The sequence below is a fragment of the Psammomys obesus genome, unplaced genomic scaffold (assembly GCF_907164565.1).
Source record: "Psammomys obesus unplaced genomic scaffold, mPsaObe1.curated_primary_1811, whole genome shotgun sequence".
In the NCBI taxonomy this organism is placed as follows: domain Eukaryota; kingdom Metazoa; phylum Chordata; class Mammalia; order Rodentia; family Muridae; genus Psammomys; species Psammomys obesus.
This window is the reverse complement of record NW_026596158.1, coordinates 2,611,340-2,634,663: the sequence shown is the minus strand read 5'-3', so window position 1 is coordinate 2,634,663 and position 23,324 is coordinate 2,611,340. Positions and strand designations below refer to the sequence as shown.

At 56.1% G+C, this 23,324-nt stretch overlaps 1 protein-coding gene across 1 annotated transcript in view; it reads right to left on the bottom strand.

Moving 5' to 3' along the window:
* Positions 1 to 3,785: 3,785 nt before the first annotated feature.
* The window catches only part of Nphs1 (NPHS1 adhesion molecule, nephrin), a 21,729-nt gene continuing 2,190 nt past the window's right edge, over positions 3,786 to 23,324 (bottom strand). The window contains exons 7-31 of the mRNA XM_055594893.1: positions 22,902 to 23,029; positions 22,656 to 22,824; positions 22,358 to 22,515; positions 22,020 to 22,164; positions 21,791 to 21,915; positions 20,247 to 20,433; positions 19,976 to 20,105; positions 19,717 to 19,889; positions 18,783 to 18,923; positions 18,497 to 18,637; positions 17,999 to 18,120; positions 16,998 to 17,169; positions 16,759 to 16,915; positions 16,519 to 16,670; positions 13,955 to 14,066; positions 13,684 to 13,865; positions 10,307 to 10,363; positions 8,169 to 8,288; positions 8,097 to 8,101; positions 8,034 to 8,053; positions 7,891 to 7,963; positions 7,678 to 7,774; positions 7,106 to 7,221; positions 3,967 to 4,131; positions 3,786 to 3,877 (exon numbers count right to left, since the gene is read on the bottom strand). Of these exons, the coding sequence (XP_055450868.1) occupies positions 4,000 to 4,131; positions 7,106 to 7,221; positions 7,678 to 7,774; positions 7,891 to 7,963; positions 8,034 to 8,053; positions 8,097 to 8,101; positions 8,169 to 8,288; positions 10,307 to 10,363; positions 13,684 to 13,865; positions 13,955 to 14,066; positions 16,519 to 16,670; positions 16,759 to 16,915; positions 16,998 to 17,169; positions 17,999 to 18,120; positions 18,497 to 18,637; positions 18,783 to 18,923; positions 19,717 to 19,889; positions 19,976 to 20,105; positions 20,247 to 20,433; positions 21,791 to 21,915; positions 22,020 to 22,164; positions 22,358 to 22,515; positions 22,656 to 22,824; positions 22,902 to 23,029 (3,014 nt within the window). The 3' untranslated portion in view covers positions 3,786 to 3,877; positions 3,967 to 3,999. The remainder of the gene's footprint in view (positions 3,878 to 3,966; positions 4,132 to 7,105; positions 7,222 to 7,677; positions 7,775 to 7,890; positions 7,964 to 8,033; positions 8,054 to 8,096; positions 8,102 to 8,168; positions 8,289 to 10,306; positions 10,364 to 13,683; positions 13,866 to 13,954; positions 14,067 to 16,518; positions 16,671 to 16,758; positions 16,916 to 16,997; positions 17,170 to 17,998; positions 18,121 to 18,496; positions 18,638 to 18,782; positions 18,924 to 19,716; positions 19,890 to 19,975; positions 20,106 to 20,246; positions 20,434 to 21,790; positions 21,916 to 22,019; positions 22,165 to 22,357; positions 22,516 to 22,655; positions 22,825 to 22,901; positions 23,030 to 23,324) is intronic.

The window sequence follows — 23,324 nt, the reverse complement described above, 5'->3', positions numbered from 1 at the left end:
TAGAATGACAGCCTGCAGTCATGAAAGCAAGGTCTGGAGGAAGAAGTGTCCTTATGAGCCGGGTGAGGCTCACGGCCGTAATCCCACACGGAGGAGGAGGAGGCAGGAGGATCATCACACACATATATAAACACACACACACCTAAATCAGAGTTGCTGGAGAGATGGCTAGCAACTTTCTATCTAGTCCAGGTCGGTCTGGAACTCACCATTCCTTTGCCCTGTCTCCTGAACAAAGCTTTGTGGGGCGGTCAGGTTTGCCAGAGCCCTCCCACCGGGTGCCGACCGGATCCCAGGGGGACCTTTCCAGACGCCCACGGACAGGCCAGAGCAGGTCTAGCACCTCCCCCTAGTGGAGACTCAGGGAAATGCACGCGCCTCAGCTTGCTCACCAAGAGGCCAACGGGCCACCCCGGCCAAACCCATTTGTTCTATTTAGCTCGTTGGATACCCCACCCCTAAAATGCTATCGTAGTCCGGCGTAGTGGCGCACGCCTAGAACCCCAGCCCTCGGGGGGCAGAGGCAGGTGGATCTCCGTGAGTTCGAGGCCAGCCCGGTTGGTCTACGGAGTGAGTCCAGGACAGCCAGGGCTACATAATGAGAGCCTGTCAGGAAACAAACAAAAGATGCTGTTGTGATGCCCAGACACGGAGTCACGTGCCTGCAGCTCAGTACTAGCAAGACTGCAACAGGAGAGGCCTGGGCTACGCGGTGAGGCCCTGCTTCAGAACAGCAAAGGCGGAGCACGCGCACGCCCCGGGCGCCGCTTAGCAGCACGGAAGAAATCTACTGAGGTAAGAACACGCGCAAGATAAGAACTTGTGACTTAGCCACCTTCAAACATCTTCTGTTCTCGTTAATGCCGTGTCTGTGTGTGGATAGGTGCCCACGCATGCAGCTGACCGGGAGACCAGAAGCCTGAGTCGGGAGCCCCTGGCTCTGGAGCCTCCTAAAGTGGGTGCGGGAATCGAACCCAGGTCCTCTGGAAGAGCAGGCCTCACTCCTAACTGCTGAACCGTCACTCCAGCCCTGAACCGTTTCTTTTCTTTTTAAATTTTGATTATTATTATTTTTGACGTCCTGACCAGAGTTTCCCCTCACCCCTCTCCCCCAGTGCCTCCCCACTGCTTCCCTCTGCCCATGCTCCCCCCACACACACACCGGCATCCGTTTCTCTTCAGAACAGGCAGGCTTCACGTGGACAGAACCAGCCCTGGCACCTGAGGCTGAGGGGGACACCTCCCTCTGTACGGAGGCCGGACCAGGCAACTCAGTGTGAGGAAACGGGTCCCCAAACAGGCAGGAGAGTCAGGGACAGCCACTGCTCCGCCGTTAGGAGTCCCACAAGACGGCCAAGGTAAAGAACATACTGTAACATACATGAAGAGGACCGGGGTGTGTCCTTCACCCTTCTTCCCCATGTGGGATCCAGTTTCCCCGGGCTCAGGCGCTGAAGAGTGTTCACCCCACATCAAGCAGCCTTTGCTCCTTTGTCAAAAAGCACACGTACATATGTGCGGGCCAAACAGTCACATGTGCAAAATAAATGTTTTTAAATGTCTGGCTGTATGTATGAGGGCTTCTTTCTTGGATTTCTATTCTAGTCCATGCAGTATTTTGGAATAAAATAGAGGAATATTGTATATTTTTTGTCGTGCCAGCACCAAAATGTTTTGGATTACTGTTGGTTCGTAGTAGGTTTTGGAGAGAGAGGACATGAACCCTGGGACAGCAAGACGGGCTAGGGGTTAGAGGCGCTTCCTGCCAAGCACCATAGGCCGAGGGAAATAACCGACCCTCACAAGCCACCCTCTGAGGGCTGGGGAGATGGCTCAGAGGCTAAGAACACTGGCTGCTTTTGCAGAGGATCTGAATTCAGCTCCCATCTCCCACAGTGGCTCACAACTGTCCGTGACTCGTTTCCAGGCACCCGACGCCCTCTTCGGGCCTCCACAGGCACTGCATTCGCACAGTAGACACACAGATACCACACACAATTTAAAACTAAAAACAAATCTTTTTAAGAAGGAGTTCTCCTCTGACCACAACTTACACAAACAAGCAAACTAATTAATTAATGTAGATTTTTAATAAAGGAAAGCATGCCAGGCCTAGCAGCACACGCCTGTAACTCCAGCATTGGGGAGGCAGAAGCAGGGTCGTGAGTCCAAGGTCGGCAGGATCTACACAGTGAGCCCCTGTCTCACAAAAAATTATCTGTCACCACACATGAATGGTGGCTTGCCCTGTCAAGCACGGGACACACACACATGCACACACCGCAGTAAAGTTTTTATTCCAAAAAGGGAATCTAGAATGCCACGGCCCGAGGCGACGCCCAGCACGCTCTGCTCGCTCGTCAATGCATCAACACTTTAACTTTTCTCCTGCATTCCTCATATTCCTCCACTGCCCACGTGAGTTTGATCTCCTCCTTTTCCGTCTCTACGATGTGCACCTTTTTGTTTTGAAAGGAAATTGAAGCTACCATGTCCTCTAATCTAAGTATGTGCCCCCTAAGCTTTGCCCACCAATGAACTCACAAGTGTTCATTCCTTCACATTTACATTCTTATGCTAGAATCTGCTCCTGTTCGAGCATCGGTTTACACGTTTCACAAACTGTGGAGAGTAAAACTAAAACAGCCAAGATCTGACAACGGGCTCTAGTTTTGCTTATTACTATGTATTTCAGACTTAACTAAACTCAAAATGAACTGGGGTTTTTGTTTTGCTATGTTGGAGATTGTATTCAGGGCCTTATTCGAAAGAGCTCTACCCTTGAGCCAACCCTAAGCTCTTCACTGGGGGATTCTAGGCAGGGGCTCTACCACTGAGCCACACCCCAGGCCCTCACTGGGGGATTCTAGGCAGGGGCTCCACCACTGAGCCACACCCCAACTCCTCACTGGGGGATTCTAGGCAGGGGCTCTACCACTGAGCCACACTCCAGCCCCTCATTGGGGGATTCTAGGCAGGTGGTCCACCACTGAGCCACACCCCAACCCCTCACTGGGAGATTTTAGGCAGGTGCCCCACCATTGAGTTACCTCCACAGTCTCCCCTCTTTTAATTTTGGAGGTTTTAAAATAATTTTTGTTTTGAGTCAGGGTTTCTCTATGTAGCTTGGAACTCACTAAATAGCCTCAACCTTATAGCCTCCGGCCTCTGCTTCTCAAGTGCTAGGATTAAAGGTGTGGGCTGCCGTGCAGGTTGGATTTATTTTATTTCTATCTGTGTGTGTGTGTGTCTGTCTGTGTGGGTATGTACACGTGAGTGCAGGTACTCATGGAGGTCAGAAGAAAACACCAGATTCCCTAGAGCTGAAGGTACGCGTGACTGGGAGTCACCTGTTCGAGGTGCTGGGAACCAATCTCAGGTCCTCTGCAAGAGCAGTAGCTGCAGTTAGAGCTCTTAACCCCTGAGCCGCCTCTCCAGCCCCTATGGTTTTAGTGGCCCAGGCTGGCTTTGAACTTGCGCTTGTCCTGGCTCAGCCTGCTGCACAGCTGAAATGACAGGGTGGGATGCCATGCCAGCTTTGTACGTGTGTGTGTGTGTGTGTGTGTGTGTGTGTGTGTGTGTGTGTGTAATGCCAGGGCTGGCTGCAACCTGCAGCCCAGAACCTCACACCTACCAAGGCACGCACACTCCCACTGAGCATGGGCAGGATTTTAATAGGTCTTCCCTACTTCTAAAAATTTCACTTTTGGAAAGTATAACGAGCCCTAAAATGGATTTTCATTGTTCAGGTGTCTTTTCCAAACGGCTTTTTTTTTTTTTTTTTGTAGAAGTTTCATTCCTATAAAAGGAGTCTCGCTCGCCGCAGATGTCACCTCGAGTCTTCTTGTCACTCACACGCTTCCCTTCATGTCTTCTCCTGAAAAAGCCCATGTGCTGGTGTCACTCCCTGCTCGCTGAGCCAGCTCAGCAGGAAGGGGAGGCGCAGGCCAGTGGAGCAAGACATACCAAGGCTGTAGGAAAGGCACATCCCGGCGAGTCTCACACCAGGTGCCCCCTCAGCTCAAAGGGCAGAGAGCTCGGTTCCACCGCGCCCAAGTCTGCTGCCACCTCGTCATACAGTGCCCATGGAGCTTCGTACTTGACCTCAGGCCAGCGAAGGTCGTAGGGCCCCTAACAGGCAAGGAGTCAAGTCAGAGCCACAGAGATGTCCCGTGGGACGTCGCTCCAGCTCGGACACACACGCGCACACACACCACTTATGAGCATCCCAAGGAGCAAAAAAGCCTCAGGCCCGGTGAGTCAGCACACTGGCCTGCCATGCACAAGGCCTTATGTGTAATTCCCCGGGTTGTTGACAGCAAAGCAGAACCAAAGAGCTATCACAAACAGTCCCTGTGGCTCACGGTAATTCGAGTGCTCCGGGGCTCTTGCCTTGAGTTTGAGGAAATCTTGGGGTACACAGCAACTTCTAGGCTAGCCAGGGCTACCTAACAAGAACGCACCTCGCCTCAAAAAAAAAAAAAAAACAACTCTGTTGTCTGAAAGTGCAGTTTGAGAGAAGTCAAGGAGGAGTGAGGGCTGAGGTTAGGGAATGAGCAGACAGGAGTTGGTGATGACGGCACGTTATAATCACTCCCTCGTCTACGCCGGTGAGGACTGTTCTGTAATTAAGAATTGAAGCTGGGTATGGTAGCCTATGATGATAATCTTAGCACCCGGCAGTCCGAGGCAGGAGGATTTTGGAATTTGAGTTAAAAGCTTACCTGGCCTCAACATAGGGAGACAAAAGATAAATATATAGATAGATAACACACAGGCAAAATAACTATACCTAAAAACAACAATAATAAAGTAATAAGCTGGGCGCAGTGGCACACACCTGTAATCCTAGCGCTCAGGGAGGCAGAGGCAGGCGGATCTCTGTGAGTTCAAGGCCAGCCTGGTCTACAGAGTGAGCCAAGGACAGCCAAGGCTACACAGAGAAACCCTGTCTCAAAAAACCACAATAATAATAACAACAACATAGTGTAATAACAATAGCTGAGAGCCAGATGTGGTGACTTAAACCTGTAATCTCAGTATTTTTAAATCTGAGGCAGGAGGATTACCATTAGTGAGAAAGACCTGTCTCAACCAACCAACAAACAAACAAACAGCCACCTCATGGTGTCGGCTGTGGCATCTGTAAGGTGCCAGCCTCAATTCTGTCTGTCCCAGGGCTCCCAGCACATTTCCCTATCAAAATGGAGACGGTCTGGTGTGGCGATACACACCTGTGATCCCAGCAGGCTCTGGAGCTGAGGCAGGGGGATTGCGGGTGCAGCAGCCTGGGCTGCATACTGAGACTTAGGGGTAACTGTGGCATGGCTCGGGAAGTCATGACCCTTGCCACCAAGCCTGCCAACCTGCGTTCAACCCCAGGACTCACGCGGTGGGAGGAGAGAACTAATCTTTCCGGGCTGTCTGTCCCCTGAAGCCTCGCCCCCAGCACACACTCTGTGGCCCGGGCACGAAAGCACACAATTAATTAATTTTAAATGGATGAGAGGGCCAAGATCGTTCACAGTGGCCCCTTTCAGAGGTTGCTCTGTTGTAGGACCGGGAGAAAATGGATGTTTCCTTCCGCAAACCATGGCCCGGCATGGGCCCATGAGGCAAATACAGTCTCTCGCTCATCTGCTTCGGTGTTACCGAGAGCTACAGAAGGGTTGGTAATTTTAAAATGTTAGGGAAAAACCGGAGAGGGATAGTAGTATTCGTGCTGCATTAAAAATCGCCTAGAATTCGACTTGCAACAGCAAATATAAAGTCTCTCTGGGACGTAGCCTCGTGAGCGCATGTGTGCATGCGCTGTGACTGCTTCTGCCCTATGCCAGCGAGGAATAGTTTAGGGGAGGGCCATATGTCCCGAAATGCCCAGAGTGCTCGCTCTGGGGACCCTGCAGCAGAGACACCTCGCAGATTCGGCCAGCGTTTTCCAGAGAGCACGCGGTCCAGCACCACGGACAGCGCTCCGGCGGCTGGCCACGGGGTGGGACGGTGGAATCAGGGCCTGGCGCCTCCGGCTAGCATGGTCAGGCCCAGGGAGGGTCGGATTTTCTAGTTTTCACTTTTGAGACGGAGCCAGGCCGTGTAGCCCAGGCTGCCCTTGAACTCCCAGTCCTCCTGCATGCGTGGAAGACAAGCGGGGGCCACCCGTACTCAGTCTGAACGTTGGGCATGTGTGTCATCTCCCCTGGCATGATGAAGTGGGCGGGTGAGAGGTCAAAGGGCCTGCCTGTCACTGTCACCTGCCCGGCCACCGTCCTCGCTTCGTTCTGAGTTCTCTGCCCTCTCCCGTCTACTGAATACTTGCTGGCCTGTAATCTCTGACCCCATGGATGACCCCTGGGAGGTGGAGACAGGACAATCAGGAGTTCAGACATCCTCACCGGCATAGCAACTCTGAGTCCAGTCTCATAAACCCCCAAACCAAATGCCAGCACTGTGCACTGGGAACTACTTGGAAGAGAGACACGCTCTTTCTGACAGGATGGAGGTCTGGGTCTACGGGGAGATGTTCAGGGAGAAACGTTTTTTCGGCCAGGTTGTGCCCCTCGGCAATTTTAGCATGTAACTTTTCGGCAGAGTGGACCAAAAAATTCTCTCTGAGACCAGCAAGATGGCTCAGCCGGTGAAGGCACACACAAAAGCGGAAGAAGGGGAGTCCCACAGAATCGTCCTGACATTCGCAGGGAGATCGGCAAGCGTGCTTATCATGACACACGTGTGACAAGAAACACGCCAGCTTTTGGAAACTCCTTCTCTCTGTCGGCCTAACCGGTGTGGTGGAGGGGCTAGTTAGCTGAGGAAACCCGTTCCCTCCTGACCTGTGCCTGCTGACCCTGGCGGTGGGTGGGCTGGCACAGGACACAGGGGTACCAGGGGAAGACCCGGGTTCTAGTTTAGAAGGACTCCACCCGCACGGCTCCCTTTGTTTGCCCGCTGGAGACAGTCTCACTATGCAGTCCAGGCTGGCTTTGAACTCCCCTCCTCCCTCCTCGCTGCACCGAGACTTATCCACGCTGTCACCGTGGCTTATCCTGACCGAGGCACACAGCAGGAGGTTCCAACCTAGGCAACCCGGCGGTAAGACCCTCCTCACCGTTTGCACCTCATCGTAGACGGGTCCCCAGACCCCACGCGGGCTGTAGGCTCTCTCCACCTCATCATACAGGTGTCCAGGGAAGGCCGCGTCCTCCTCTGCGCCATCTAGGAAGCCTGGCGTTGGTGGACATTAGGGGTGGGATGGGCCAGTCTCTCCCCAAAGGGTGTCTAGGGTGGGGTTAACGTCCACTGCTAGTGGGGAATACTCTGGGAGGTCCTGGAGAGCTCGGTGGCGGGGGGTGTGGGGGGGTGCTTAGCCGGATAGCTTAGGTCACGGGGTATGTCCTGGGAGGGGGGTCTTGCCTCTGGTCCCTTTCCTGCCTGGCTCCCTCTCCTGTCCACCATGAAGGGAGCAGCCCTTCTCTGTCACACACGGGGCCAGGCAGGCAGGGGCAGAACCCCCTGAAGGGAGGCAATGGGAATCTGGGCCCTCAAGCTGTCCTCTGGGGTATTTCGGTGACAGGAATAAAAAAAAAAAAAAAGTGCCTGGCGCAGCTTGGACGCAAAGGCTCTCTGAGGCCCAGACGTGGGGGCTGCTGGAGGTGGGAGCCCTGGCTGGGCCTGACTCACCGTGGCGATAGGACAGCTCTTCCGGCGTTGGCGACAGCCGGGGGCTGAAATCCCTCCTGGAGTAGTACCGCGGCGGCTCCCCGTCTGCTGTGCTCACCTGCCGCGAACACACACACCCACACACACACATATACACGCTCATTCGCCGTGACTGGGGGGGGGGTTCCCGGGGGGCCTCGGCGACTGCCCGAGGCGGAGGCCGGCCGGGCTCACCGTGGAGCTCGTGTCCCGCTCCCCGCTGCGCCGACTCTCCGCGTAGTGGTTCCTGGCCCGGGGGTCCTGCGACCTTCCGGGATGGGGGCGGTGAGAGCCGGGCGCGGCCGCCCCGCCCTCCCGAGCCCCTGCGGCTCGCTTACCCCGCCTCCTCCTGCTCCTCCTCCTCCTCCGAGGCCTCTGGGGGAGACGGGAGGGGCGTCAGCGACCCCTCCCCGGCCCGGCAGGCTGCGCCCTGCGGCGGCCCGGGGTCCCCGCCCTGGGGAAGCCGCCCTCACCCTCGGCGAGCCGCCTCAGTCTTCTCCGCCGGAGGAGCGCCCCGGCGCAGGAGGCCGCGCAGAGCAGCAGCAGGGCGCCGACGGCCGACAGCACGGGCAGCAGGGGCGCCCGCGGGGGTCCTGGGGGCGGGGGGTGCCCGGGTGAACCCCAGCGTCCGGGGGCCGAGGGACCCCTGCCGGCGCCCGAACCACCCGGGAGCCCGGCGCACGTCAGGGCGTGCCAGGCCGGCAGGATGGGTGGGCTGAGGGGAAGGCCGGCCTGCAGGGTGGGCGGCGCCATCCCCCACCCCGGGCTGGGGAAAGAGAAAGCTGGCCTGAGCAGGGCCACCCTCCCCTGGGTTTCCGCCGCGGGGCACCGACACCTCCGAAACCGGGAGCGGAAGCAGATCCTTCCTGCCCCCGTCCCGTCCAGGGATGACGAAAGCTGCGCGCTGGCCCAGCACAGCTCTCCTCCAAGCCCAGAGGTGCACCCAGGCCTGTCTTCCTCTATTGCCCTCTGTCTTGTGTAAATACACCGTAAGGGTGCTGGGAATCGGATCCAGGCCCCCAGGGAGCACAGAGCCATCTCTCCAGCTCCTAACTGCTGAGCACTCTCTCTAACCCTAAAGATGTACTTGGTATTTTTCTTAAGAGATTTACTTACTGACTTTACATATATGAATGCTCTGACTGCCTGCACACCTGCATGCCGGTGGCCTGGGCCACTGCTTCCACGGGACTGGCCAGCCAGCTAGCGTTTGAGGTCCGCCTGTCCCTCTCCCAGGCCCCAGGCTCTTATGAGGTCCCTGGAGATCTGAACCCGGGTCCTCACGCTCGCCCCTTCTTCCCACCCAAGGGCAGGCTGGAAGCCTTCCGTCTCCCCGAGGCCGGGCTATGACTGAGAACTCCCCCTCCGCACGGCTCCATGCTGAGGCATGCTGTCTGTCTACAGTGGGGGAGGGGAGCTCAGCTTTCCTGCTGTCCCTGGACCCCGTGGCTGCCTCCGTGCGAGCACCCTACCCGGATAGGCACCTCCATTGTCCCAACCGTGAGCCAGGTGACTGACTCACAGGTGTGGAGGAAGCCATCTGAGACCAGACCCGGTCTAGTGGTCAGCTGACCATAGAGATGGCGGAAAGCAGCCCAGAACTGTCCCCACCGACACACAGAATCATGAGAAATAACGCGTGTGGCAAACTTGTGATCCTCCTGCCTCAGCCTCTGGAGTGCAGGCAGTATGGGCATGCCCTTGCTAGCAATTCTTTTAGAGTTAAGTCAGGGCTGGGAATATGGCTCTTACTCCTGAGCCATATTCCTGTGCAAGCAGGAAGGCCTGATCTGGAGCTTCAGCAGCCACTTGAAAAACTGGCTATGGTGTGTGTGTGTGTGTGTGTGTGTGTGTGTGTGTGTCAGGACGGAGACAGGAGGCTCTCTGGGGTCTGCTAGCAGCTCAGCCTAGCCAAAAATCAAACGGAAAGAGACTGGAGGGAGAGCCCAGTTTGGTTCCTAGCACCCACATTGCAAGCCTCACAGCTGCCTGTGACTCCAGTTCCAGCGGATCCAAGAGCCTTTTCTGCCCTTTGTGGGGACCCCCACACACCTGCCATTTACACACACATATTCAAACAAATGAATAATTATTATTAAACCTTAAGAAAAAAAAAAAAAAAGCAGAGATCTCTAGATTCACTGACAGACCATGTCTCAGGGAACCAAGCAGAGAGTGACAGAGGACACATAACGTCATCCTTGGGCCTCTGCAAGAGAACACACACACTCACACACACGTACATGCGTGGACATGCTCGAGCACACACACAGAGGTGCATGTGAACACGCAGCATTGAACAAAGCTACCCCAGGCATGGCGGCTCACACGTGTGAATCCAGCACTCGGCAGGCTGCGAGGTAAGATTACTACAAATTCATAGCAAGACCCTGTCTGAAAAAACACAGAGAAAAGAAGTGGGGCTGGGAGTGAACCTCAGAGGCAGAGTGCTTACGTAGCACCCACAAGCAGAGCCCTGGGTTTGAGCCCCAGAACTGCAACAATGAGAGAAAGAGAGAGAGAGAGAGCAGTTTAGGAAAGAGGAAGAGTGGAAGGGCACAGACAGGGTTGGCTGTGGCCTCGGGGAGGGGCCCGGGGAAGGAGCACTTGCCAGGAGGCAGCTCTGTCGGCAGCTGGTGGTCTGTGTCTTCAGGAGCCTGGTCCAGGCCTGCGGGAGAAGGAGATTAACGTTAATCCCAGGACCCGGATAAGCCCGAAGGACCCGAGACTCAAGCGCCTTAGCTGGTTTAAAGATCATGGGACCGCATGTGGCTTCTTAGGGGCGGTTTATCTATTTGTCTTTTTTAAGATTTGGGTTTTTTTTTTCCGTGTACTGATGTGCCTACGTGCAAGTGCTCACCGTGTGCGTGCCGGGTGCCCAGATGGCTGTGGGTCACCGTGTGGGTGCTGGAACCAAACCTACGCCTTCCGCAAGAACGGCAAGCGCTCTTAACCCCGGAGTCCAGGCCCCAGCTCGCTTAGTGACATCTTAAAGATGACAACATATTACAGCAGTTCTGTGCCAATAATAACAGTGGATTATTAATTAGTGTTTTATAGTGTTTATGTTCCTTTAACGCAAACTACCAATTTGTTGAGTTAATGAAAAAGATGCTGGAGTGGGGGAGATGGCCCAGGGGGTGAAGGCCCTTTCCCTAAGCCTGATGACCTGAGTTCAATCCTTGGGGCTGGTGGTGGAGGGGCAGAACTGGCTCCTGCAAGCTGCCCTTTGACCTCCATGGTCACGCTGAGGCACGTTTGCTGTGTATGTGATGGATGCACAATAAACACATAAATATAAAAACACTTAGAATAATTCAGACGTATTTATATAGAGATTATGTAAGAAGCAATAATAAATAAAGGAAAGAGACTATTTGGTTGGAAGGGAGGAGCAAATGATGTTATTCTATTTTAATTAAGAAATGGGACAGTGAGCTGGGCACGGTGGCACACACCTTCAATCCCAGCACTCAGGGAGGCAGAGGCAGGCGGATCTCTGTGAGTTTGAGGCCGGCCTTGTCTACAGAGTGAGTTCCAGGACAGCCAAGATTACACAGAAAAACCTTGTCTTGAAAAACAAAAACAAACAAAACAAAAAAAAAAAAAAAGAAAAGAAAAGAAAAGAAAAATAATATTTTAAAAATAAAAAGCAGAAATGTTTTTAAAAAGAAAAAAATAAATTTAAAAGAATAGTTTAAAGATATTTTTCTCTGTTGGAGTTCCACACCAGAGATACAAATTAGAAAATTAGAGCAAGGGAGGTGGAGCCTACATTGAGTGACAGCAGGGGGTGGGGAGGACAGAATGGAGGCTGCAAGGATGGGAGAGGACCCTGAGATTTCATGCAGAAGGAATCTGCCACCAGAGGAAGGCAGAACAGGAGGCATCCCTAGGCTATGGAAGCAGAAACAGCACGGGGACATTTCCTTTTCATTTAGGCCATAATTCTGCACTGTCGGAAGAGAACACCAGACATGCCTCCTTAATCCTCACAACCATCTGAGAGGAGCCCTCTTTTAGAAACCCAGGCCTTTTCTGGCTGGGATGGTGGAACACACCAGAAACCCCAGCATTCACAAGTGGAGGGCCAGCCTGGACTACACGGTGCATTTCCAGGCCGCCTGGGTTGCAGACTGAGATCCTGCCTCAATAATCAAAAACAAAAAGACAGAACAGAACAGCAACAACAATAAAACAAACCACCCCCTTATTGAAAACAGAAATATTTTGCTTCAGGCTACAAAACTAGGTAGGTAAACTTCAGGCTTCTATAAACCAAGCCCCATAGGGCTAACTCCTTGGCCAGTTGGATCTCAGTGTACTCATTGGTCAGTTTCTTGTGGTGCTGGGGCCATGGGCCTCTTGCTCTGAGACAAGGGCTCCACTGTGCAGCCATGCTCCCAGCCCCTCACTGGAGGATTCTAGGCAGGGGCTCTACCACCGAGCCACACCCCAGCCCCTCACTGGGGCACTCTAGGCAGGGGCTCTACCACCGAGCCACACCCCAGCCCCTTACTGGGGGATTCTAGGCAGGGGCTCTACCACTGAGCCATATGAGCTATATCCCTAATGTCATGGATCATCTTCAAATAATTTGTCTGCGTCTTCATAGTTACTGTGTGGTGTCCTAGATCATCTTTAACATTCCCTTAGAGTCCTCTTTGTGTCTGTGAAGCCAGAGGTCATGGTACCTCTTCATTTCTGGCACTATGAAGTTGTGCTCTCTCCCTCTCTCTCTGTTTTGTTTCCATGTATGTCTGTACACCACATACAAGTCTTGTGCTCCCCAGGCCCTGGATCCCTTGCAACCGGAGTTACAGACTGTTGTGAGCACCATGTGGGTGCTGGGAACCGAATCCTAGTTCTTTGGAGGAGCAGCCAGTGCTCTCAACTTCTTAACTATCTCTCCAGCCCCCTCTTCCTCTTTCTCTTAATCAGTTTTCTTTTTGGGAGGTGCTTTTGTTTGTTTGTTTGGCTTTTTGTTTTTGAGACAGGGTCTCCCTATGTACCCTGGGGAGCCTGGAACTGACCACATAGCCAGAAAGGCCATGACTACTCTGCGGCGATCAGAGGCGCCCACCACACACGGATCGCCTTTGTAAGTTCTCTCCCTCTCTGCCAAAGAGCCAGCTTTTGGCTTCATTGATTTTTCTGGTTGTATTCGCTGCTCTTTCCTTTTCTCTTCCTCCCGCCGTTGGATTAGAGTTTGGCCGATTATTCTCCTGCCGGTTCTCCAGGACGGAAATGGAATGCCCTGCAAGGTGCAGCTGTGGCCTTGTCACGCTCACCCACCAACTGATTCTGTGTGGGTAGGAGCCTCGGAGGCGAGAGGACAAAAGTTCCTGGGTCAGGTCTCTCCTCCATGATACGGATCCTGGGAACTGAACTTCCGCCGTCAGATTTGGCCGCAAGCCCCTTCACCCACGGAGCCATCTCACTGTTCTCCCTTTCTGTTTTTATTTTTCAATCTAATATAAACTATTTATGTTCTTAACTGCCTCCTACACACTGACGCAGCTAGAGTCTCATTTCTTTTTCAAGTTTTAATTTTCACTCAGAATTATGGCTGGGTGTGAGGGTACAGCCTGGTACAGCCTGGGCCAGCCTGGTCTACACAGTGAGCTCTGACCTGGCCAGAGGTCCACAGTCAGTCACTTTCTCAAAAGCCAAACTAGAAATACCCCTATTTTCTCATTTCCCGGTCATCACAGATCTGTGAGTAAAAGCTAGTCCCTAGCGTGTATCTGCCTGAGTTCAAGGCTAGTCTCCAGCTCCTACTAGCTGGGCGACTTTGGTTAATTTGCTTAAATTCTCTGGGCCTGACTTCATTCATCTGTAAGTGGCAGAAATAACAGCGTCTACTTTGCTATATCATCCCAAAAGTTGTCCAAAAAGCAAGCAGACAAACAGACCCCCAAATAACGTCAAGAACAAAACAACCAACCCCAGAAACGACAACAACAACCAAACTCTGCCTCTTCCCACCTCGGGTAGTGACGGAAATGTGGATCCCCTTCTCAGTCAAGCCGCTGTCCCCCAGGGCATTGCTGGCCAGCAGCCAGATCCTGTATCGTGTAGACGGCTGAAGCCCAGCCAGAGTGAAGGTGGTGGCCTGGGCTGGGAGGACGTCCACATAGAAGAACCCCGGCGTCTCCAGGGCCTCGTACCTGCGTGGGGAGAGCAGTCCGTGGGGCCAAGCGTCCCCAAGGTCTGCCCAGCCCCGCCCCTGCCTGGCCTGCCTTGGCGGAGGCCCCACCTGATCTGGAACCTCTGAGGCAGACCCCCGTCGAAGCCCGGCTTCCACTCCAGCCCCACCGAGTGAGGGGTCACGCTCACGACCTTCAGCCCCCATGGGGGGTCAGGCCGGCCTGGGGAGAGAAGGGAGGGAGTCGTCAGGGCACACAAAAGGAGGCTAGAAGTTTCCTTCCGGGGTCTCCTGAGAACGACGACGGTCCGTCCTTTTTATCCCTAGTTGCCATGCGCAGTAAGCTTACCTCGGTGGCTAAGAGCACCGGCTGCTCTTGCAGAGGACCAAGGTTCAATTCCTAGTCCCTGCATGCAGCCCTCCACCACCTGTGGCTCTGCGGGTGCCTGGCACACAAGCACGTATGCACAACACACATTCAGTCATACACACGACATGGAAATGAACAAATGAATAAAACAATGAGAAAAAAATTTTCTTAAGTTCGCTTTGAACACCGAATCTGAAAAGCCCAAGTGCTGCTTTCGGTGATCCACAGGGTGAGGGCAATCCTCAATTTTCTTCCAACATTTTTTGTCCCTTTGAGGCAGGGTCTCTCGCTCTCTGTAGTCTGGCTGGCCGGGAACTCCCGGAGCTCCGCCTGTCTCTCTCTCCCTGGTGGTGGGATCAAAGATGCGTGCCGTGACACCCAGCTACAAACAATTTTTTGTTATTATTTCACTTACTTATTTTTGGGTGTGCATGTGTTTTGGGGCGGTTGGTTGGAGTACAACTTGAGGGGGTTCTTTTTTTTTCCAGCATGACAGTTCCGGGGATGGAGCTCGGGTCCCTGGCCTTGACAACAAACAGCTTTAAGCTCTGAACTCTCTCACTGTGGCCCAACTGATTCTTAAAACTTTTACCTGCCTGTCTGTCAACCTACAGACAAGGGTCTCCATGTAGGCCTCAGGTTAGCCTGGAATGTTTCGGGCCTCTGGCCTTAGCTGCTGAGGTTACAGGTATGCACCCCTAGACTGGTTCTTCCCATACGTTTTTATTGGTTTTTAAACAAGCCACGTCGTTTACTGCGTATTACCAATTTGCTGAAAACGTGGCGAGCAGGAGGCTGAAGATTTTGGCTCAGTTGCTTAGTTAGCGCACACAAACGCCTGGGTTTGATCCCAGCGACGCTGGAGACCAGCATGGTGGCACACATCTGCAATCCCAGTGCCTTGGGAGGAGGCAGGAGGACCAGGAGTTCAAGGCCAGAATCAGGTACAGAGCGAGCGAGCGAGACGGCCTTCGCTCCGACCTGCCCTTCAGCAAAGTTTCCTCAACACAGATAATTCTTCCTTAAGGCGTATCATAACGTTCGCTCTTTTAAACATTTACTTATTTTTAGTTTATGGTGTGGATGTCTGCCCCCACGGGGGGTTGTGTGCCTACTACATGCGCACGGGGCCTGCGGAAACCTGAGGAGGGCGTCAGATCCCTGAATTAGAGTCACAATTGGTCGTCAGCGCCTTGTGGGGGCTGGGATTCGATCCCTGGTCCTCTGCAAGAGCAGCCAGTGCTTTAAACCGGTCAGCCATCTCTCCAGCCCCCACAAATGTCTTGGACTTAGGAACATGACAAGGTATTTTAGCCTTCTGCATGGGGACCATTTTAAATGACCGAAATATCAACAAAATGAAACACAGAACAAAACCCACTTATTTTGGAAAGGACACTTATTTCTGAGTGACCCCGAGGACAGCAAGGCAGAAGGCCAGTGGGTTCACCATCAATCAGACACGCCCACTAATCAACTCACATTCCATCTTTCTGGTACTCGGTTTCCATGACCACATGGCCATGAGTGTGGGCCGTGGAGGCACACATTAATCCAAGCACACGCAAAGCAGAGACAGCCAGGTCTCTGTGAGTGAGTATAGCCTTGACTATATAGTGAGCTCCGGGCCAGCCAAGGGCTACATCTCCATTTCAAAAGATAAGAACAAATGTAACAAGACAGAACCATAGTGCTGATTTAGAAGCCACAGGTGAGTTTTGTGAGTAAGTGAATCTGCAACACGCACACACTCACACGCACGCACGCACGCACCTCACCTTTTCACTTAACCTACGTCTTTGGCAGTTACATCCTGAACAACCTTGCCAACCACACTCCAGCCACATGCTTCTGATGGAAAGGACCTCGCTCCTGGCAGGAGCGACATGTGACTCGGTCTTGTCAATCCGTGTGGGGCTGCAGTGCGGCCGCTAAGGTACAAATCTCACACCTCCACACAGTCATTAGAAGGGAGAGAGCTGTATCCCCGAGTTAAGCTCAGCGACACATGCAAAGCGCTGGATCCGACAGCCTGCAACCCCCACCCCCAATAACCAAGACTCCACCGTCACCCAGCCCTTAGGAGATTAAGGCAGAAGAACACCATTTTGAGGCAGGTTTGGCTACACAGCAAGTCTGAGGTTTGCCTGGGCTACACAGCAAGTCTGAGCTCAACCTGGGTTATAGAACAAGACCTTGTCCAACCAAAACAGAACTCCCTTCCCATGTTCGAACACCGCTCAGACACCAGAAACACTTCCTGGTTCTCGCCAGCCCCCCCATCCTCCCAGCGCTCCCGTCGTACTGATGCTGACGAGCTGGATGTTGGTGTGGTCCGAACCCAGGGCATTGGTGGCTGTGCATGTGAAGAGGGCGTAGTCCTGGGCTGCAGACACGTTCGTGATGGTCAAGAGGCTGCTGTGGACCACGCCCTGGTGGTACCTGTGCTCCGTGTACCTGGAGAGGGGGCGCGGCGGGGCTCAGAACGGAGAACCGGGGCTGCGTGAACAGAGCTGGGGTGACGCCCGGCCCCACGAAGCTTCACCTGGGGTCCTGGAGGTCCAGGGGGACCCCGTTTTTGGTCCAAATGAAGTCGATGTTGGGGACCCCCCGGGCACGGCAGTGGAGCGTGGCTGAGCTGGTGCTGTCCCCAGCGGCAGCCACCTTCGTGAGGGGCGTGGGGTGATCCATCTGGGGAGCAACTAGGACAGAGCGAAGGTCAGGGTGGGGAGGAAGGAAGCAGGCGAGACGGGTGGGCCACAGGGGCACCCTGAAGTTACCCACATCTGACGACAAGCCGGACCAGCCCCCTGGCCGCGGGAGCCACCCCGTTGTCCACCACGCACTGGTAAGCACCGGCCTGCGCCAGCTTGGCCTGGCGAATCCGCAGCCGGCCCGTGGGTCCCTTGGCTACCGCCTCCACGTCGTCCAGGCTTAGATCCTCCTCCTCTTCCCCCTGGCACCCCAAGACCAAGGAGCTCGTCCGAAGTCTGTCCTCAGAGCCTCCCTCAAACTGTCCCCCTGTAGCGCCTCCAGCCACACCCCACTGTCTATCCATCGGCAGACTCGGGGTGCAGCGCACTGGTAAAGCCCTTCCTTGCCTAGCACGCCCAAAGCCCTGGACCCAGACTCAAGCACTAAAAGGCAAGCTGACCAGACTGCGTAACTGTTCACACACGCACTTGAGAGGAAGAGGCAAGAGGATTCCGAGTTCAGAGCCAGCCTGGGCTGCAGAGCCAGTTCCGGCCAACCTAGGCTACACGGCAAGACCGCGTCTCAAATATCCTGTGCTCTGATGATAACACAGGCCTGTCATCCCAGCACCCCTCAGGAGCATGCTTGAGCCAGCCATGGGCGGCACACCTCTGTAATCCCAGCCCTGTGGGAGGCAGAGGCAGGTGGATGCCTGTGAGTTCAAAGCCAGCCTGCTCTACGAAGTGAGCCCGGGACAGCCAGGGTTGCGCAGAGAAAGCCTGTCTCGAAAAACAACAAACCAAAACAAACCAGCAAACCAAGAGCACGCTTGAGGCTAGCGTGGGTTACGTCACCAGAGGTTCTCGGCCTGCGGGTCACGACCACTGTGAGGAGGGTCAAAGGACCTTTTCACAGGGCCACAGATCAGATACTCTGCGCACACACGCACACACACGCACGCACGCACGCACGCACTCACCCCTTCACCTCCATAAAATCGGTTCCCGCAAGCGCCCTGAGCTTAGAGTCGCACGGCCTTGCCCGCAGGCTCGCGCGCGCACACACGTGATCCACTCACTCCCGGCGCTCACCAGCCTCTCCCAGCTGAACATCTCCGGGAGGATGGGGTTGGCGTCCACGGTGCAGACGATGTCCACGGAACCCCCCACATTCACCTCGGTAGGGTCCCGGAGCGCACGGATGGTGGGGGCATCTAGTGGGAGACGGGGGCTTGGAGAAGGCGCCTAGGCCCTGACGGGGCCTGCGGAGGGGGGGTCCAGGGGGAGGGGTGCGGCCTGCCCTTTATGGGGGGAATTCTCAGCGTGAGGAGCCGATTTCCACCCTTGTTGTGGGCCTCTGTGGCTGGCGCCTGGTGTGTGTGTGTGTGTGTGTGTGTGTGTGTGTGCGCGCGCGTGCGCGCGTGCTCCCGAGGTGAGGGGTCCCCTTTCTGGGCAGATTCCACCCGGGGGTCTCCCTAGCCGAGGGGCAGGTGGTTCTGGGGCTTCTCCACCAGGAGGCCCCAGGTGGGCGACCCCCCCCAGCGGGCGTGTCCTCCGGGTCTCCCGGGCTTCCGGGGGGCGGGGCCTCACAGTGCACGTCGAGCCTCAGCAGCGCCTCGGCGGTGCCCTCGGAGTTCTGGCAGTGCAGCTGGTAGAGGCCGTCGTCCGCCCGGGTCACGTTCCACAGCTGCAGGGCGCCCCCGGGCAGGATGCGATGCCGGGGCCCGCCCCCTGCGGACGGCGGGGTGAGGGGCCCCGAAGGCCGGCTCAGCCCCCCACCCCGCATGCACACGCTCCCCGGCCCCCGCATCCCCCCGAAGGCCGGCTCAGCCCCCCACCCCCGCGTGCGCGCGCCCCCCCGGCCCCCGCACCCCACCTGGGCTGAGGCGGTAGCCTCGGAAGGTCCAGTTGAAGGCCTCCGGCGCGGGGTTGGCCGACACCGACACGGGCAGCAGCGCCTGGCCCTGCTCCACCGCCGTCACCGCCTGCACCTGCTCCCCCAGGAACTCCGGGGGGTCTTAAGTCAAGCGTGTCGGTGAGGCTGGGGTCCCGAGTTCAAGGGCTCAGCTTAGGGCCGAGGCTGGGCTCCGGTGGTGGGCAGGGCGACTGTCAGAGCTGAGCTCTGGGTGGAAGCTGAAACCTGGGGCCCTTAAGCTGCCGACCCCCTCCCCCACCCCCCCTGCACACCTGAGGGAGCACACACACAGGCCTGAGGGAGCACACACACAATAATCCAATGTAATTAAAAAAGGAAAAAACCCAAGCGGGCCGTGGCACATGGGAGACAGAGACAGGCCAGTCTGTCTGAGTTCCAGGCCGGCCCGAGTTCCACCATCAGGCACTGTCCAAAAAAACCGGGTTAGCGATAGGCAGAGCCTGAGGCAGGAGGATGGGTGCAAGTCCCTGGCCTTCCGACTCCACAGAGAGAGTTCCAGGCCAGCCAGGACGACGTAGAAAGACATTCAAAACCTTCTAAAATTTAAAAGTCGAAGCCCGGCAAGGTGGCGCACACCTTTAACCCCAGCATTTGGGGAGGCAGAGTTAGGCGGGGCTCTGTGAGTTCGAGGCCAGCCTGGTCTACAGAGCGAGTCCAGGACAGCCAGAGATACACAGAGAAACCCTGTCTCGAAAAACAAAAACCACACAAACAACAAAATTTAAAAACGGAGAAGCCAAGCTGAAGCCGGGCTGGAGCTTGGTCCAGGGTCAGGGGTCAGGGTGAAAGCTGGGAAGGTGATGAACTCTGGAGAGAGGTCAAGGCGAGGCCCGGGGTCTGCGGGGGCGGGAGGGGGGCGGGGGAGGGCGCTTACACAGCACGTGCAGGCGGTAGAAGGAGCTCACTGTTTCGAGGAGCGCCGCGCTGTGGGCCCGGCAGGTGACCCGCTGGCCGTGGTCCCGGGACGACACCCGAAGGAAAACACTCGTGGCCGCGGCGGAGCCTTTGAAGGGCGCGCTCAGGGGTCCCGCGGCCACGTCTTCCAGCCTGGGAAGGGAGGGCCGGGGCTGGGAACCGAACCCTTGCCGGGGAGCTGAGGGCACGTGGACGCGGTGGGCCTCCTGGACACCCACCTCTCTCCCTCCTTGTCCCAAGACAAGTTGACCGGGGGGTTGCTGCTGACGCTCACGCAGGTCAAGTTCAAGGCGTCGCCAGGGCGCAGCGCCGACGAGTTGGCCAGGATGGTCAGGTTGGTGGGGGGGACTGGGCGGGGCAGAGGGTCACGGGTCGGGAGCCTGGGCGGCCGGTTCGGGGTCCAGGCCCCTCCCTCTCCGCCCCCCCCCCCCCGCCCCCGGGCCCCCCCCCCCCCCCCCCCCCCCCCAGCCGCGGGGCCCGCGCGCTCACACTGCACCACCAGCTGCGTGGACGCGCTCAGCTGACCCGCCTTGCACGAGAACTTGGCCCGGTTGTCCGAGGGGCCTGCGATGAGCACCAGCTCGCGGGAGAAGGTGCTGCCCGACTTCTCCACGCTGCCCAGCTGCACTCGCCGGGGCTGCTGCGGCGGCCGGGGCTCGCTCACGGTGCGCGAGTCCTGCGCGCACAGACGGGCGCGCTCAGCGGCGGTGCCCGCAGGGGCGGGCAGGGGCCGGAATGGAGACCCCGGCTCCAGCCTCTCCTGCCTGCCTTGGGAGTCTTGGGACCCCGCGTGCGCGCGTGGACACACACACACACACACACACACACACACACACACACGCGCCGACCTCACCAGCCCTCTGCCAGCTGCGCGCACCACACACACAAGCCATAGCTGGGATGTTTACAGAACGCTGTGTGCCAGGAAACTCCCTTGAAATTCCCAGACCCCAGATGGGATTCTTGCGTCTTCTTGGCCTCCGCAGATCTCATGTAACCAGAGTTGGCCTCAAAGTGAGTCCTTTCTGTAGCCGAGGATGGCTTTGGACGCCTGGTCCCCCTGCCTTCACCTCCCAAGGGGTGGGATGACAAGCGAGCCACCTCTCCCCGCCAGCTATGTCAGCTCTTCAGCTGGAGAGATGGCTGGCGGTCAAGAGCGCTGGCTGCTCTACCAGAGGACCCGGGTTCGATTCCCAAGCCCCACGTGGCAGCTCGCAACCATCTGTAACTGTAGGGGATCTGATGCCCTCTTCTGACCTCCTCGAGGCACCAGGCATGAGTGTGGTTTACAGACAGAATAAAATACACATTAAAATTAAAAAAAAACTTAAAAATTTCAAAACCTGTCTACTTTCCCTGTTTCTCTGACCTTTTCCCTAATTCCGATATTATCCCTCAGCTATGCCTCTCTCTCTCTCTGTCTCTTTCTTCTTGTCTCTCTCCATCTCTGTCTCTTTTCCTTCCCTCCTTCCTTCTTCTTCTTTTTTTTCCTTAACATTAATTTTAATGTGAATGCTTTATCTCTAGAATTTCCTATCTTGATCTAAAGTTCCTTTTTTTTTTAATCCTGGAATTATTTTTCCAGATTTTCCTGAACTTTCCTAGGGTTTCATTATTTCTCATGGCATTTGTATCTTTTCAGAATCTCTAAAAGTTTGCCAAGAAATACGGGTTTCTCCACGTCCAGGGGGGTGGAGGGGACAAGAGGATCAAAGGGCAGGTCAGGGTTTAATCCAGGAAGAGGTAGCCAGAGCTCTGTGAGCTTGAGGCCAGCCTGGTTTACATAGTGAGACCCTGTCTGGAAAGAAAAAAATTTCAAGGCCAGCCTGGATTGCGTAATATCTTGTTTTAGGAGAGAAAATAGGGGCTGAGAAGGTGGCTCATTCAGTAACGTGTGTGTGCTTGCTGTCGCTCACATCCATGTGCACGTGTGTGCGCGCACACACACACACACACACACACACACATGAGCAGATAAATAGAAAAAAAAAGACAGGAGGAAGGAAAGGAGGGAGAAAGGAAGGGGCTGTTACCTTAAACCAGGTAAGAGAGGGGTCTGGGTTGCCTCCAATGGCCAGGCACACCAGCCTCACCCGAGTCCCAACCCGGAGGTCCTGGCCCTCTGGGGGTCCCTCAATCCACAGCTTCTGGGCAGGGTCTGGTGAGAGCCGGGGAAAGAGGGACATTTTCTTTCGTCTGGGCTGGGGGCTCAGGGCGAGGCCTGTGAAGCCCGAGTCCTCTCTGGGCTCGAGGAGGACTCACATTTCACATTCAGGGTGAGCGACCTCTTGAAGGTCTCCTTGCTGAAGGCCTCGCTGAAGGCCTCGCAGGTGAGGGGCAGGCCGTTGTCCTCTCTCCGCATCAAGAGCGTCAGGTTGGACATGGAGATGTAGCCGCCATGCAGGCCCTGGCGGGGAGCGGGCTTCAGATCTGGGGGACTGAGAAGCCCGCACCCACGGGAGCAGAGGCCCGAGTCCGGCAGACCCCAGCAGGGACACGCGCACTTCCCGCCTTCACACCCAGGAGCTGGGGCCTCGGTCTGTGCTCCTTGGGACCCAGGGCCTCCAGGGCCGTCGAGCCATCCCCACCCACATCCTCACATCCATGACGGTCTCATCCGTGGGCAGCAGCTGCCGTCCCCCCAGCCACCATCGCAGCAGGACCCGTGGGCGGCTGGACTTCGTGAGGCAGCAGAGGGTCGCGTTCTTGTTCTCAGACTGTGACACAGAGCCCAGGATGGTAACAGCGCTGGGGGGGACTGAAGGACAGCCGTATCAGGAGAGCTGGGAGTCCAGCTGGGGGTCTTTAACCCGGGCAGATGGGGATGGGGGGCTGACGGTGAGGTCTGTGCCATCAGAGGGGCCTGGCGTGGACGGAGAGGGAGGGGGCTGGACGCACAGGTGACCTGCAGTGTGACGCTCCGTTCCTGGGTCCCTGACACGCTGTTGTAGGACTGGCAGCTGAGCCGAACTCCGTGGTCCTCCGGCCGCACGGCCATCACCAGCACGCTGCGCGCCACCGCCTGCGCGTGCTCCGTGCCCCAAGCTGTGGACACTGGCTTGCCGTCCTGGACACGGAAGCAAGCCTCGTTATCGCCACGCCGGCTCCTGGTCCCCCGCCCCCCACGTCAGCCTCGACCCTCACCTTCAGCCACTGTAGCGTGGCAGGTGGATTTCCGCCTCGGGCTGTGCAGGGCACCTCCAGGCTCTCCCCTGCCCGGATGTGCCCCTCCTCCAGGCCTGGCCATTCAATGACAGGAGGGCCCGGGGGGACTGGAGAGCAGAGTGCATCAGGGGACCTGGGAATCCCTCCTGTTCTTTCCGGGCCCCATGACCTGCTTTAAATCTCCTTGTGTGGGGATGGGAGGTGGCTCAGGAGGGGAGGGTGGTTGCCGACAGGCCCAACAACCCGACTTCAAGTCCTACGTGGCAGAAGGAGAAACCTAACTCCTGAAGGATGTTCTCTGACTTCTCCAGTTGGTGTGTGTGCATGCACTCAGGCATGAATGCACATACTTTAGCCTCCTCCTCCTCCTCCTCCTCCTCCTCCTCCTCCTCCTCCTCCTCC